This window comes from Ursus americanus, chromosome 3, assembly GCF_024610735.1.
Source record: "Ursus americanus isolate L20-20 chromosome 3, mUrsAme1.1.p, whole genome shotgun sequence".
In the NCBI taxonomy this organism is placed as follows: domain Eukaryota; kingdom Metazoa; phylum Chordata; class Mammalia; order Carnivora; family Ursidae; genus Ursus; species Ursus americanus.
The window spans coordinates 5,389,550-5,406,520 of record NC_142129.1 but is presented as its reverse complement, the minus strand read 5'-3'; the positions used below and the strand labels follow the sequence as shown (position 1 = coordinate 5,406,520).

General features: G+C 40.7%; 1 protein-coding gene and 1 long non-coding RNA gene across 12 annotated transcripts in view; one reads left to right on the top strand and one right to left on the bottom strand.

The window, feature by feature from the left end:
• Nucleotides 1-15,914, top strand: part of GALNT11 (polypeptide N-acetylgalactosaminyltransferase 11) — a 55,263-nt gene extending 39,349 nt beyond the window's left edge. For 10 of the 11 annotated variants that reach the window (XM_045792273.2, XM_087860681.1, XM_087860677.1 and 7 more), the window contains 6 exons: nt 3,959-4,076; nt 5,233-5,385; nt 8,244-8,462; nt 9,752-9,856; nt 11,677-11,814; nt 12,051-15,914. In XM_045792273.2, coding sequence (XP_045648229.1) covers nt 3,959-4,076; nt 5,233-5,385; nt 8,244-8,462; nt 9,752-9,856; nt 11,677-11,814; nt 12,051-12,182 — 865 coding nt within the window. In that variant the 3' untranslated portion in view covers nt 12,183-15,914. The remainder of the gene's footprint in view (nt 1-3,958; nt 4,077-5,232; nt 5,386-8,243; nt 8,463-9,751; nt 9,857-11,676; nt 11,815-12,050) is intronic. The other variant, XM_087860682.1, reaches the window with a different exon arrangement.
• Nucleotides 1-16,971, bottom strand: part of LOC148110323 (uncharacterized) — a 34,432-nt gene that overhangs the window by 7,285 nt on the left and 10,176 nt on the right. The gene's annotated exons all lie outside the window — the stretch shown is intronic.

Sequence of the window (16,971 nt, the reverse complement as noted above, 5' to 3'; positions counted from 1 at the left end):
TCTTGTTGCTTTTACTCAACATTGCTTTAAAAAATTCATCTGTGTTACAGTGTGTGGCTCTACTTTATAGAGCAGTGAGAGAGGATCATGCTCTAATAATATATCATAGCTCATTTATCCAGCTTACTGTTGGCGGGGAGGTTGGGTGGTGTTCAGGTGTGTGTGTTCAGCATCACACATGGTGCTGTCACCAGCACGGTTCTTCCTGCCTCTAGTTGACAAGAGGGAAACCGCCTTGTTGTAGGGCATGCCTCTCTCTACCTTTAGGAGATGATGTTTTCCCAGCACCTCGGGTGGCTCTGCAGCTGGCCTGCGGGGACTTGCCAGCTTCCTTTCATCTGACCCAGACTTGGAGGGGAGACCTCGGCCAGTTCCTGGGGTCTGATGCGGTCTGCTGGCCGAGTGGGGCCGTCTTCTGCTCACTCAGGCTTTGTGTGAGAATCTGTTGCAGTTCCTGCTAAGTTCAATGTCAGAACCTGGGTGGGTCACGACCCACCCTCCCCTCTCTCAGGAAAGCAGGGCTATATCCGGGGACTGTCTGTGTTTCTGGTCCCTACAGTCGCATGTCCTGTGATTGGAAGTAGACAGCAGTGCCTCCATTTTGTCTTCTTCACTGTTCGCGGTATTCTCTGTGAGAAGGTGAAGATGGTGGCCCAGCCGCTCCCCGGGTCCCTGTTCGTGCTCCTGCCAGTTCTTGCCTGTTTCACCATCTTCATGGGCGTTGGTTTTCATCGTTTAGTTTTTAAGACTTTTAATCACAAACATGTATTCAGTAACAAAGTAGGACAGAACTTTGGATGAGGAGTGGCTGACTCCCTCTTTGCTCCCTATTCTCAGTCCTCCCCAGAGGCTAATTCTTACCACTATTTTTACTTTGGGTCTTCTGTTTATTGCTTCTTTCCCTCTAGATGAACATATTCTTTTCAATATCAAACTGGCTTTAGGTCCTTTCTGTGGGAAAAGTGAAGTTTTTGTTCCTTTATGTCACTGTTGTCTTCTCTCTGGCCTGGCGGTGTAGTGTGGGTGTTTCTGTTGTGGTATTCGTTCACTGTGGTACTTGGAGAAAGCTGCACTCGTGGGCTGTGACAGCACCACCTGACCCTCCTCCTTGTGTGGCAAGGACATTAGCGCCCCTTCCTCCCCCTGCCACTTTCCCCCACCTTCCTGCCCATTATTCTGTGAGCTCTCTCACTTTTAGGATATCAAGGTTGCCAACTTAAGTTGCATGTTTAGATTTTTTAATTTTTCATCCTTTTTCTTTTCGTAATATATGTATTTAAGGTGGTAAACTTTCTTCTAATCATGGCTTTAGCTGCATCCCACGAACTACTATTTCTTGTCATTTATTTTAAAATATTTTCACTGTGGCGGCTTTTCTGACCCATAGGTTATTTAGCAGTACATTATTTCCCAGACATAGGAGGATTTTATAATTATGTATTCCTAGCTTAATTTACACTGTGATCAAAAAATAGTCTGTATGATTTTAATTCTTTGAATATTGGTGAGATTTGCTTTATAGCCAAGCACATGAGTAATTTTTGTAAATGTTCCTTGTGTGCCTGGAAAATTTGTATTTTCTGTGATTGTTAAAAATGGGATTCTAAATCAGTTCAGTGAAGTTTATTATTCATATATTCCATACTTTTAATTCTTTAAAAAAACTCATGGCAGTATAGTTGACATGTAGTGTTACATTAGTTTCAGGTGCACGACAGCAGTTCAGCAGTTCTGCACATTCCATAGTGCGCACCGTGACGAGTGTAGTTACACTTGTTTTTTAATTTCCACCTTGTATCAGTTATTAAATATGGTATATTAAAAGTTTCCCACTACGATTGTGTATTATGTTTCTCCTTGTAGTTCTTTATATATTTTCTTCATATATTTTGAGGCTGTCTTCTATCTTCATAGATGTCTGAAAATTTGGAATTATTATTAAATCTCATGAATGAAACCATTTCTTCTGGACTTTCAGAATAGTAAAACTTTTGCATTATAGTGACATTAATATGGCTATTCTAGCTTTGTTTTAATATTTGCATTGTGTCACTTTCCTTTTGTTGTCAGTCTCTGTGTCCCCTGCAAGGAGCATGTAGTTACTTCTGCATTATGATTTGTTGTTAAACCAGTGGGAAAAACTTCCTTTTAATTTAGTTGATTATATTATTACTTGTATTTTGTGCTTATGATTACAGTGGTACTGTTTGTATTCTGTCTGTTCTCTGTTCTTTTTTTCCCCTTCCTCTCTTGATTTCTTTTGGTCTTGAGTTTAAATTTTTTATTATTCTGTTCCCAGCTGCCACCCCATTATTAGATGTTATGTGTTCTTAAAACTGTTGTAGTGATTACCGCAGAGAATACAGCGTACATTCTTGCAACATAATTTGGTACTTCAAACAATGCAGGGATCTGAGACTGTTCATTCTCCAGTTTATCTCCCCTCGGATTATATTGTTGAAGTGTGTGTCTGTGTGTGTGTGTGTGTGTGTGTGTGTGTGTGTTAACCCTACAAGACATTTTTTATGTGGCCATTATTCATCTAGGTTTACCCACATATTTTCCCCTTTATATGTTATTCTTTATTCTCTCTGAATCTACAAACTTCCATCTGGGATTATTTTCATTCTGACTAAAGAAGACATTTTAAATGTATATCCTTTTGCTGGACCTTCTGGTGATTACTTCTCTCTGGCTTTTTGTAAAAATCTTTCTTATATCATTACTTTGAAGTACAGTTTTACTTGATACCCATTTCTAGGTTGGTAAGTAGATTCTTGATATCATGAAAGAACCGCTGGTTTCCTCGGTTTGTGGGGAGAAGCCAGCAACAGTCTTATTTTTGAAGGCAGCCTCTCTCATCGGCTGCTTGAATTTCTTGTCTTTGTCAGAAGGGTTTTTCAGATATGCATGAATTTGGTTTCTTTTTTGATCAGATCTATCTGTCTGCCAGATTTTGCATCTTGTCTTTTATCCTTGCATATATTGAGCAGTTATTTTAAAGTCCCTGCCTAATAACTGTGTTGTCTGAAACCCCTGCACATCTGTTTCTGTTGTAGATTGTTTCTCTTGTTTTTCTTTCATGTGATTTATCTTCCTGATTGACTGGTTATTTATTTGTTTGGTTACTTATTTACTTTTGTTTGGTGGCAGACACTGTCTTGAAAAACTATGGAAACACATTCCTACCTGAGATGGTGTTTTCTCCCTGCACAGGAATTTTGCTTCACTTCTGGCAGGGAGCTTGGGATGCTAGACTCCACCATCGCCTTAACTCAGTTTCAGGAAGTGAGAAGCTGGAAGCTGAGCTTGTCTCTCTTTGAGGACCAGTCTCCTTCAGATTCTCTCATTTAAGTCTCAGTCTTGGCAGCATTGACCTTATGGGCCAGATACTTCTCTGTTGTGGGTGCTCTCTTGTGCATTTTAGAGTATGTAGTAGCGTGCTTGGCTTCAGCCCATCAGTTGCCAGTGGAACCCCCCCTCCCCTTACCCCATTGTGACAGCTAATTATGTTTCCGGACATTAATGAAATGTTTGCTTGGGGACAGAATCATCCTGTTTGAGAGCCACTGGTCTAAGTCAAAGTTTGTCTGATCTCCCCTTGGTAGGCTCTGGAGTCCAGTTTTTATTCCACTGTTCTGTAAGACTGTCAAAAGGAATTAATTGATATCAGGTACATTTCTGATAACAGTGTTATAATTTAAAAAGTACTTTTGATGCTTAGAAAAGTAGCCTTCATTTGCCAGATACGTAGTATATCATTGGCAACCTAGAAAATTCCGTTATGTGGCCCAGCTCATCCCTGATGTTAGGTAAAATGTTTCATGCTAGTTAATAGTAAAATGTTTCATACTGGTTTTTATTAGTGATATTCCAAAGGTGCACTGAATTTTTTTTAAAACGAAGATGGTAGATAATTGCCCTATAGAATTGGTACAGTAACTATTTCCTTTTCTAGGTCACCTACAATGGCTGGAGGATTGTTTGCCATGAACAGACACTATTTCAATGAACTTGGACAGTACGACAGTGGTATGGATATCTGGGGAGGAGAAAACTTAGAAATATCATTTCGGGTAATTTTTTCATGTTTAATTAACTTTGTGTAGTAGACTATAATATTCATCTACAATCTCATATTTTCTATAAATTCTCTCTGATTATCTTTGTTAATAAATTGCCCTTAATGAATACTGCTTTACCATAATCCTTGATGTGGATAATATCCATTCAAAGTGTGGAAAGTATTTAAGCAGCCTTATTTTATAAGAATTTAAAAGGAAAGTTTGGTATAATTTCAGATGTCTAAATGTGCATTTAATCTGGAGTTTTGTTGTCAGTTTATTAATCTTATTTGCTAATCCTAGACATGTTTAGGGTGATTAGATTTCCCTGATTGTTAAGACCATCCTGGTTCACACCTGTTCTCCCAGGAAAATTATTAATAGCTCCCCATTTCACTTTCAGAAGTAGCTAGCAGAATCCTTTGTGTGTGTGTGTGTGTGTGTGTGTGTGTGTGTGTGTACAAGTCCCTCCAACCTGAGGAAGGAATTAATCTTTCATAATCAGTCCTTCTCTCCAGCTGCTAATGTTGGAAAGATGGTGCTGTAGGTGGGGTCTGGGACTCAGGGAACTGTGGGGGTGGAAGACAGTCTTTGCAAAGGACAGAACGAGGCAAGGGAAAGAACTCAGACTTCTCCATGCTAGCACATGTCCTCACTCCCCACCTCCCAGCTCCTGGGCCCCACAGCAGAACCCCCATCCACACAATACCACAGTACGTTGTGCATGTGTCATTTGGTATTTTTGCAATGTATTGACCACAATGTTTTTAAAAGGTAGTTTTTCCTACATAATCTTTAGAATTTTAAAGTTGAAAGAATAATAGATATCGTTGGTTCAGTCTTATTTTGGACATAAGGTAATGGAATCCCACAAAAACTAAAATAACCATATAGAGTAACCCAGATGGCCAAGGGCAAAATTTAGACGAGAACTAAGATCTTCTGAATCTTAATCTATAGTTATTCAGTATATTTCATCATTTTTGTATATATACATGTTACAAGAAAGTACCAGTAAACTGAGATTAGAGGACCAGCCAGTAAGCATTCTTTGTCCCTAAGTCCTGAGGATTAATCTTGATTAACAAAGATTAATTTCATGAAAATGCATACTTCGACTTCACAGCAGTGTGAGGCAACTATTAATACCTATTTTGCTCCTGACCAGATTTGGATGTGTGGAGGTAGACTCTTCATCATCCCTTGCTCTAGAGTCGGACACATTTTCCGAAAAAGGCGACCATACGGTTCTCCCGAAGGCCAGGACACCATGACCCACAACTCCTTGAGGCTTGCGCACGTTTGGCTGGATGAATATAAGGTGAGATGAAGTGATTCTGTTGGGAACGTCTGCTGGGCTGTTGCTCCTTTGCAGATGGCTCTGTTTCCCTGTCTTTTCACTCTGGCACGCTTCCGTGGGACCTATGCTTTAGGGCCATCCCTTTCTACATTTCTTTTTCCTCTCATTTTTTGTTGTGACCCTTCTTTTAATTTCCAGGTGACCACTCTATAAAAGGAAATACAGCCAACATCAGAAGAAATTCTCTCTTCAGGGTCTTTGTTCCTCTGACTCCCACAGAATGTGGCTCCTTCTCTTTGCTCCTTTCTTCCGCTGTTCAACTCTGCACATGTAGTATTCCTTCCCCCTTTGTCTTCTGTTGTGCCCAAATTTGATATTTCCTTTGTAACATCTTTATTGAGGTATAATTCACAAGGCATTTTATCACCCCAAAAAGAAACTCCATATCCTTCAGCCATCACCCCCTAATCTCCCACAGCCCTAGACAACTACCAGTCTACCTCCTGACTCTCTAGATTTGCCTATTCTGGACATTTCCTACAAATGGAATCCTACAACACATGGTCTTTTTGTGACCATCTCAGTAAGTATGATGCTTTCAGGTTCATCCATATTGTACCATGTAGCATTACTTCATTCTTTTTTATTGCCAAATAATATTCCATTATGTGAATACACATTTTATCCATTCATGAGTTACGGGAAATGCTGTGTGAATATTTGCCTACAATTAATTTTTTTAAACGAGCATTTGAGTGTCTATACCAGGCTCTGTGTTAGGTTTTGGGAGATGCAGCGACTTCACACCGTGCGGTACTGGGCGTGGAGGTGTGTGCCGTGTGCTGTGGGGAGAACATCACTGTTCGGGGAGCAGAGTGGGGGCTTGTGGTCATGCTCCTGCCACACTGCAGGTCTCCTCCCTTCTCCCTCTTGTAGACTCCGGGCTCGTTCTCCGTGTTCCTCAGCTTTGAGTCACACGGTCTCCCAGCAGCTCTCAGAAAGTGGTTCATAGACCCACGTCAATCCTTGCCACTCTTTCAGGAGGTTTGCCAGGGCAAAGCTCTTTTCGTAGTCCGGATAACACAGTATCTGCCATTTTCACCATGTTGACTCTGCACTGATGCTGCGAAAGCAGCTGAGTAGTAGGAATAATTGTGTTAAATCTTGATGCGCTCCGAGTGCTGTGAGACGCGCTAAGTGCGCAGAAAGCACCATTCACTGTAGACCGAAATACAGTGCTCGTTTCAGGGGAGAGCGTGTGCCGTTGTTTGAGTTGTGAGCTGAACTGGTCACTTTTCTCCATGGAACACTTTTTATATAAAAGAATGGCTCACAAACCATGGTTATTTATATTTGGATATTTGGCAGACATTCTTAAAAATGAACCAACTGAGCCTCTCACTTCAACTGATAGCATTTGTTGCAAGTGGAAAACTTGCATCCATTCCTTGAGCTTGATGGCTTCCAGTACTTAACTGCTTTTGTGATGAGATTTGGAATATTTATGAATATAACTTTTTATATTATGTAGTGACATCTGTCAGTATTTGGAACTTCACAACCCAGGGAGCAGTATTTTCCAAATGACTAATGCATGATGGTACACGAATCTTGGATGGGTAGAGATCCACTCAAAGAGCAGGATAGAGCAGAAGATTGTAATGCATCGGTACAAAAAGCTCAGTGATATGATTTAAAGGTTAGTTACAGTGTGGAATATGAAAAATAAGAGTTATGGTAAAATATCAAAAAAAGAGGGGTGCCTGGGTGGCTCAGTGGTTAAGTGTCTGACTTCAGCTCAGGTCATGGTCCCAGGGTCCTGGGATCCAGTCCTGCATTGGGCTCCCTGCTCAGCGGGGAATCATCTTCTCCCTTTCCCTCTGCTGCCTCCTGTGCTTGTGTTCTCTCACTTTGTCAAATAAATAATAAAATAAAATCTTTAAAAAATATGTCAAAAAAGAATAGCCATAATCCTCTGAAACTGCTATTAAAATATTCCTTCCAAAAAAAGTTCCGTCCATTTTAAACTATATATTTTCATACACTCATATTTTTAAAAATATATTTAACCAAACAACATAATAGTAACAGGTCGAATGCAGAAATGAGAATTCAGCTGACTTCTTTTTAGCTAGACATTGAAGAGATTTGTGAAACTATAAAGCAGTGTCACCGTTCTTGTTGTTTGAAGCATGTTTATGCTGATAGGTAATGAGATATTTTTAACGAATTAACAAATGTTCTAACTTTTCATATGGTAAATATCAGTGGATACAACTCACATAAACAGAAGCTTCTGGGAGTCTTCAATAATCTTTGAGATTCCAGAGTCCTGATGGAGTCCGAGAACTGCCAGCCTCAAACGTGGCATGTGTCATCAGTTCTGAGATCACATTTTACGTGTTTTGCCATTTCCGAAATTGGGATGTATCTTAGAATTTAAGATGTCTTTAAAGATTTTATTTATTTATTTGAGAGACAGAGTGATCGAGAGAGAGAAAGGGAAAGAGAGCACACGAGAAGGGGCCAAGGGAGAGGAAGAAGCAGGCTCCCCACTGAGCAGGGAGCCGGACATGGGACTCCATCCCAGGACCCTGGGATCTTGACCTGAGCTGAAGGCAGACGCTTAGCCAGCTGAGCCCACCCAGGCGCCCCTCTTCTTCTTTTCTTTTTAGAGATTTTATGTATTTATTTGAGAGACAGTGATATGGGGGGGGGTTTAAGATGCCTTCTTGTGAATGATGGACCTGTGTGAAAACTTCATGTTGACATTTTTTGACAACATCAAGAAAACACTGGCATGAAAAATATTTTTGCTGATGATCATTTTAAACAAAAAAGCTATTCTCTTATTTTTCATTTTTCTTTTTAAAATTCAGGAGCAGTATTTTTCCTTAAGACCCGATCTGAGGACCAAAAGCTATGGAAATATCAGTGAGCGTGTTGAATTGAGGAGGAAGTTGGGTTGTAAATCATTTAAATGGTATCTGGATAATATTTACCCAGAGATGCAGATATCTGGGCCCAACGCCAAACCCCAGCAACCCATTTTTATCAATCGAGGGCCAAAACGCCCCAAAGTCCTTCAGCGTGGAAGGGTAAGGAAGTACTGTCATCAAAGTGTTTCATTAAAAGTTGTATGATACAGTTAATGACATTTTAGACTTAAAGTATCATTTTAGTGATAGACTTTAGCTTGCTTCCATTGTTTTGGTGGGACCTTCCTCCACTCAAGTATTAAGACCTTAGAAATGTTAGTATCTTCACTGTTAATAACTGTTAATAACATCCTTCACCTGCCTGCAGTAAAGAGCGCATGACTTCTGTAAGTTACATTCTAGTTTCCAGGAGGGTGGATATCAATGTGAACAGACCACTAAAGGCACTATAAGTGAGTATAAAACTAGTTTGGCAGAGACCAGTCCCAAAAGGAAAACAGAAGGAGAAACGGGGCCGCTCTCTGCTGTTGGGCCAACGCCCTGGGAACCGACTCCAGAGAGCAAGTGACGGTGGCATGGCCTTACGGCTCACACCCGGTGGGCCGCGCGGTCATCTGGGCTGCCCGGAAAACCCATGACCAGCCACGTTTTTCTAGGTGTTCCCTTTTGTTTCTGAAGGAATTTCTTCACAATTCTGTATCATGTTTAAATTTTAGGGGTCCAGTCATAAAATCATACCTTTTTTCTGAATCATTTCTTAGAATTTGCTTTTTGAAAGTGTAGATATTCTGATTGTTGCCCAGTTTTCTCTGCTTTTAAGAAGGCGGCGCTCCTTAGGATCTTTCAGGATGCCAGCTGTTCCTCCGTAGAGCTTTCCCCTTCTTTTTACGAGATGAAAAACAGTCAAGGTGTTTTCTTGTTAAGTAAAAATGCATACCATGGTTTGTCCATCTAGTGGAAATCCTTTCCATTATTCTTGCCTCGCACGTCTCAGCTCTTTCAACACTCCCACTAATCCTTTACCAAACTAGATACTCTCTCTCGCTTTTCTGCATCTCACCTTTGCAGTTCCTAATCGGTGTTCATCCCAGTTCCGCACGTACATTTCATTCGGTTATGTACTCTGTGGTTTGTACCTTTTATTTCCTCCATTTCCTTTTAAGGTTCTTCAGGGCGGAGAGGTTTTAATTTCCTTCCTCCCCTATGGTAGTAGATTAGTAAACCTGTATCTTTAGGTAGAATTTCTACTTGACACTGCTTGCATGTATTGTTCAAATTGCCTATGACCTTGAAGTGTGTTACGATACCCTATGTACTGAAGCTAGAATTAGGAATAAAAACATGCTGATATTTTTATGACCTTTGAAATTCATAGCTTTGGAGTAATATTTTCACATTACCTGGCATTCTAAGGTGTCTTCTGACAAGAGCAATCTCTCCTTTTACAGCTCTATCACCTCCAGACCAACAAGTGTCTGGTGGCCCAGGGCCGTCCAAGTCAGAAAGGAGGCCTGGTGGTGCTTAAGGCGTGTGACTACAGTGACCCAGGTCAGGTGAGTCATGCCTCTGGGCTCAGCCAGTCCTTGGAAAGTGTCCTTCGGGGAAGGGAACTTGCTGGCGGTTCCTGAGGAGAAGGGAAGGGAAGACCTGAAGATTTTAATCTGACTTTCCTTACATGATACGGTTTAAATTGGGAATGACTCTAGAGATCATGGGATACAACTGTTCTTGTCTCCTTTTATACTGCTGTTCGTTAGAAGCATTATTTGTACTCTGCAGTTACCACGCACTGAACGCTCAGTGAATGTCAGAAGCGGCAAGGGGAGTGCGCCGTCCTGGGCAAGCACATTAGCTCTGCGGGAGAGAATTAACAGCTTTCGTAGAGTTTTCTCTGAAATCAAAATCTCTGAGCCTTAGTAGTCCATCAGAAGAAACCACAACAAAGTATCAGTTCATTTCATTCACATAATCTTTTCAATGGTGTTAAAGTAGACCTAAAAATAAGCAAAAAACTTAGTTTGGGACTGTAATTTCAAATGGATTCGTATCTGATAGCGGCAGTCTAATCCCCTGGTTGTGCAGCCTCAAGCCTGTGCAGTGAACACACCGCACAAGGAGGTGATTTTCATTCCTGCTTGAGTGCCGGGGATGGCATCACTCAAGACTAAAGAGGATAGGTCGCGTGTGTCCTCTGAAATTTCACAGAAGACCATTTATTTCTAGGGGAGCTTGCAAAGGATGGAAGATGTCCGCACTGGAAAATAGGATTTAAAAGGAGTTTTGTGCTGTGTCTGAGAGGTATCAGGATCGTGGACACTGTAGTGAACACTTTGGTGGTTTCGGTCACAGTGGGATGAGCTCACTGAGATTTGTTCCAGAAAATGGAAGAAATTTGAGGAGATGGAGTTACACTCCCATTTGTTTGGGATCAAGTAGATTTGTACTAATACTGTAACCATTAGCCACATGGAGCTCTTTAAATTTAATTACAATGAAATAAATGAACCATTCCCTCAGTCATTCTAGCCACACGTGGCTCTCATGTTGGACAACACAGGTGTAAAACATTAGCATCGTTGCAGAAAGTTCTATTTATAGAATTCTTCACGTTAATGGAGATAGCACACACATATTTTGGGCCTGGAGGTAGAAATACTAGTGAGTAAAATAATTCAGAGACGAAAGTACATTTCTTGTGGATTTAGTGAAGGTGCAGTTTGGAGAGTAAGTTATTCCTGGCACTTGTCCAGTTCAGCCAGTTTTAGGCCTTTGTTCCTGAAAATAATCTGGGAGACCGTAGAGAAGACTGGCCTGAAAGATCACATCTAAAGAAAACCCTGCTGCTTGGCCCTCAGATGAAATCATCATCTCAGCCCAAATGCTGTCATGATCTGGGAGGAGAGTAGAACTTTCCCCAGGATCCTGCACGTCAGCACTGCCCAGCAGATGAGGACGTCTGATGAGGGCAGCCCGTGTGTTTCTGTCCGCAGGAAGCCAGCCCGCAGACCCGGGGGGCCCCTCCAGTGTTGTGCCTTCTGGGGATGGCGAGCACTGTGTGATGGTGAAATCCTAGAACTGGAAAATGTCTACAGTGGTGTGCTCAGTTATTCAGTCAGGTGAAATTCAGTGCACAAAGGTTAACCACTGTTTCGGTTTCATCCTGGGATCACACTTCATTTTCCTGTGTCTGTTCGTTCATTCCATCCTCAGGTAGCTGCGCTGATGCTGCCTGCACGTAACTCAGGTCCGCTGGTCGTTCCCTGCTTTGTGAGACCGCATACCGGGACCCCATTCTTCTTCCACAGACACGTGACTGGGGTGCAGTCTGAATTTCAAAATCTAAGGAGTTTTGATTTTTGATTTGCTTCCTTAGATTTGGATTTACAATGAAGAGCATGAGTTGGTTTTAAATAACCTCCTTTGCCTGGACATGTCAGAAACGCGCTCGTCAGACCCACCACGACTCATGAAGTGCCATGGGTCAGGAGGATCCCAGCAGTGGACCTTCGGGGTGAGGAGCTTGTCGGGGAGGAGGCAGGCGGAGCTAAGGGTGGAGCCTGGCGGGCGCACTCCTAGTTTACCTCGGAGCAGGTGGTTCGGGGCGGGCAGCACCCCTTGAGTAAGTAAAACATCTGAGCTAGTCCGCGCCTCTTCTGGGTTTCTGTAGCCTCTCGTCCACATTCTGGCAGCAGGTTTTTTAAGTTAAAGCAATTAACTGGTATATTTCTCTTGGTACCTGTTTTCCAGAAGAGTAATCGGCTGTACCAGGTGTCAGCTGGACAGTGCCTGAGAGTGGTCGATCCGCTGAGTCACAAAGGCTACGTTGCGATGGCAATCTGTGATGGCTCTTCCTCCCAGCAGTGGCATCTGGAAGGTTAAAGCGGACGCTGTGCCTGGCAGGGTAATTCATCGGCGTTCACCGCCTCTGTAAGGTGTGAGGCTTGGGAAGTTGCTGGTACAAGAAAGTCCCTGAACTGATTTCCTGATTGAGTAGAACCATTTCTGAGAGGATGAGACAGCAGGTACACTAGAGACTGGAGCACAGAGTGATCATCCGAAAGTGAGGGCATCTGTTTTACCAAGACATTAACATCATTTCTGAGCTGCTAAGGAATTTCTTGCTTATGGTGAGAAACTAGAATACAGTTTTAACTCTGCAGAGGGTCAGGTTTGCACAGAAGGACAAACCCAGGAAATTGACATTTCTGTTCAAACTTTATGCTTTTTAATACCTTTAATAATAGAATGGCATTTGTCTGATCAGGAACTTGTCACGATTTTCTTTTTTAGAAGGACTTCATAGGAAACAAATTTTTTTTACTTCTATTATGTCCTAAATAATTTTAAACAAACTGAATCCATATTACTTTTAACTTCAGAAGGCCTCAGTTATAAGATTATATATTTAAGAGGCAGTTAACTATTATAAATTATTTTGATGAATTATGGTACTATCGACATTCAAATAAAGGGTCCTTTTGATGATTTACGTGGGACTTTTTGTCTGCTCTTCCTGTGTTGGGGTCTCTGATCTGTGCTGTATCACGTGGTGAGCAGGATACCTGGGTTCAGCTGATGAGCCAGTAAGCTAGGTCACAGCACCATTCCGTAGTTTGTGTGAATTTGGTGCTGAAAGTCTGTGAATTTGGATAGTTTCCACTAAAGCTGCCTATGAATCATCCAGGTAGCCTTGTTAAATAGGCATCTGGTACAAGGTCAGGATCCCAGAAGACAGAGCTAGGAGATACAAATTAGATCACCGATTCAGTTTCATTGCAGGTAATCGGTCTGTTCAAATTTTCTACTCCTGCTTCAGTATGTGTTTCTAGGAATTTATCCATTTCTTCTAAGATGTCTAATTTGTTGGCATATAGGCTTTTGTAATCTGTTAGAGTTGTTTGTATTTCTGTGGTATTGGTTGTTATTTCTCCTCTTTCATTAGTGACTTTGTTAATCTGGGTCTCCCCCCCCCCCCCCAATGAGTGTGACTAGAGATTTATCAATTTTGTTGATCTTTTCAAAGAACCAGTTCCTGGTTTCATTGCGCTTTTCTGTTGTGTTTTTGTTTCCATATCCTTTATTCCTTCCTTTTGCTGGGTTTGGGTTTTGTTTGTTCTTCTCTACTTCCTTTCGGTGTAAGGTTAGGTTGTATTGCTATACTTCCCTCTTAGAAGCACTTTTGCTGCATCCCAAGGATTTTGGACTGTTGTGTTTTCGTGTTCATTTGCTTCCATGTAATATTTTATTTCTTCAGTGATTTTTTGGTTGACCCATTCATTTCTTTAGTAGCATGTTATTTACCTTCATGTATTTAAATTAACCTCCATGAAATTGAATCCGTAATCAAAAAAACTCCCAAAAAATGAAAGTCCAAGATGAGACAGCTTCACAGGCAAATTCTACCAAATATTTAAAGAAAGACGAGTTAACACCTATTCTCAAACTTCTTTTATTTCAGAAAAAAAATAGAAGGGAAAGGAGAACTACCAAATTCATTCTGTGAGGCCAGTATCACCATGACACCAAAACCAGACAGACACCACAAAAAGAACTAACTATAAGCCAATATCTCTGATGAATGTAGATGCAAAAAATCCTCAACAAAATGTTAGCAAACCCAACCCAACAGTACACTGAAAAATCATACACCATGATCAAGTGGGATGATTTATTCCCGGGATGCAGGGGGTTCAGTATTCACAAAACAACAACAGCAGTAAGAGAAAGGATAAAAATCAGAGGATCCTTTCAGTAGACGCAGAAAACAGCATTTGACAAAGTACAACATCCATTCATGATAAAAACCCTCAACAGAGTAGGTCTAGAGGGAACATAGCTTCATAAAGGCCTTATATGAAAAATCCACAGCTAACATCATACTCAGTGGTAAAAAACAGAGCTTTTCCCGTACGGTCAGGAACAAGACAAGGATGTCCACTCTCACTATTATTCGACATTAGTACTGGAAGTCCTAGCTGCAGCAGTTGGACAACAAAGAAATAAAAGGCATCCCAATTGGTGAGGAAGAAGTAAAACTACTTCCAGATAACACGATACTATATATAGGACACCCAGCAGATTACCAAAAAACCATTAGAACTGATAAATGAATTCAGTAAAGTCCCAGGATACGAAGTCAATGTACAGAATCTGTTGCATTCCTATACACTAATAATGAAGCAGCAGAAAGTGAAATTAAGAAAATACCATTTATAATTGCACCCCAAACAATAAAACACCTAGTAATAAACTTAACCAAAGAAGTGGAAGGATATCCCATGCTCGTGGATTGGAAGAACAAATATTGTGAAAATGTCTGCACTACCGAAAGCAACCTACAGATTTAATGCAATCCCTATCAAACTAACAAAAGCATTTTTCACAAAACTAGAACAAACAGTCCTAAAATTTGTATGGAACTATAAAGGACCCCAAAAAGCCAAAACAGTCATGAAAAAGAGAAAACTGGAGGTATCACAATTCCAGATTCCGAGCTGTAGTACAAAGTGGTAGTAACTAAAACAGTGTGGTTCTGGCATAAAAACAGACACATAGATCAATGGAACAGAATAGAAAATGTAGAAATAAACCAGTTATATGGTAAATTAATCTTCAACAAAGAAGGAATACATGTAACAAAGGGGAAAAAGTCTCTTCAACAAATGGTGTTGGGCAAACTGGTTAGCTACGTAAAAGAATGAAATTGGACAACTTTCTTCACAATATACAAAAATAAAGTCAAAGTCGATTAAAGACCTAAATGTGAGACCTAAAACCATAAAAATCCTCGGAAGAGAACACAGGCAGTAATTTCCTTGACATTGGTCATAGTACCATTTTTGCAGATGCAGTCTCCTGAGGCAAGGGAATTAAAAATAAATTATTGGGAGTACATCAAAATAAAAGGCTTCTGCACAGCGAAATAGTAAAACTAAAAGAAAAAGTACTGAATGGGAGAAGATATTTGGAAATGACATATCCGATAAAGGGTTAGTATCCAAAATCTATAAGGAACACAACATCCAAAAAACAATGCAATTAAAAATGGGCGGAAGACTCAAGAAGACATGCAGATGGCCCACAGACACATGAAAAGATGCCCAGCATCACTCATCAAAACTGCGGTGAGACAGAATAGCTAATACCAAAAACACAGGAAACAACAAATGTTGGTGAAGATGTGCTCGTGCACTGTTGGTGGGAATGCAAACTGGTACAGCCACTGTGGAAAACAGTATTGAGGTTCCTCAGAAAATTAAAAATAGAATTAGCGTATGATGCAGTAATTCCACTTCTTGGTTACCAGAGAATACACAAACATTACATTGAAAGGATACGTGTTATCCCCATGTTTACTGCATTATTTACAGTTGCCATACTATGGAAGCAGCCCAGCTGTCCACCAAGAGATGAACAGGTGTGTATGTACACACACTGAATTATTATTCATCCATAAAAAAAGAATGAAATCCTGCCATCTGCAACAACTTATAGAGCTAGAGAATATAATGCTAAGTGAAATAAGTCAGAAAGACAAATATCACGTGATCTCACTCATGTGGAATTTAAAAACAAATGAGCAAAGGCCAAAAAAAAAAAAAAAAAGACAAACCAAGGAGCAGACTCTTAATACAGAGAACAAACAGGTGGTTATCAGAGAGGAGGTGGGTGGGGGGATGGCTGAAATAGGTGAGGGGGATTAAAGAGTACATTTACCATAATGAAAAAAATAAATACAAATTTAGGAATCATCTTTGCATACTGTAGATGTCCAAATATAATGGGCGGTTTTTTCCACCAAAATTGCATCTCAGAGGAGACACCGTTTTATAGGGTCCTTTCTCATTTTGTCTTTTGTCATTCAATTTCAAAGACCAGATGGTACATACAGAAAGCAGCAAGATGGCATTTAAAGATTTTATTTGAGTGAGAGACTGTGCACAAGTGGGGGACACGGGTGGGGACAGAGGGAGAAATAGATTCCCCGCTGAGCAGGGAGCCTGATGTGAGGCTCGATCCCAGAATCCTGGGATCGTGACCCGAACTGAAGGCAGGCACTTCACTGACTGAGCCCCCCAGGTGTCCCAAGAAACTCACTTTAAATACGAAGGCACATATGGTAAAATACGCACGTGGGACACTAAAAGACATCTGAGGCAGCTGTATTATTACACAAGATTTCAAAGCAAAGAGCATTACTAGGGATGGAAAGGGTTGTTTCCTAGGGAAGGAAACAGGAGTCCATTAATTAAGAGGAAATAATCCCAACATTACAATAGTACCTAATAACAGAACTTCAAAGTACATGCCACAGAAGCCGACTGAACTGCGAGGAAAGACATAATCTACAACTGTGGTAAAACTTCAACATACCTCTCAGTAATTGAGGAAATAAGCAGACAGAAAAAAAAAATCAGGATATAGACGACTTGACAATACTACCAATTTGACATGATTAAGTTATGGAACATTCTACCTGACAAGACCAGACAGAATATGCCACCTTTTCAATTACACATGAAACATCTACCAAGATAGGTCATGTCCTGGGATAGTAAGTCTCAATAAATTTATACAAATCCAACTTGTGCAAATTATATTAGAAAACAACAAGTCAATAATATCATACCTGGAAGATCTTCAAATAATTTGAAAATCTACCAGTAAC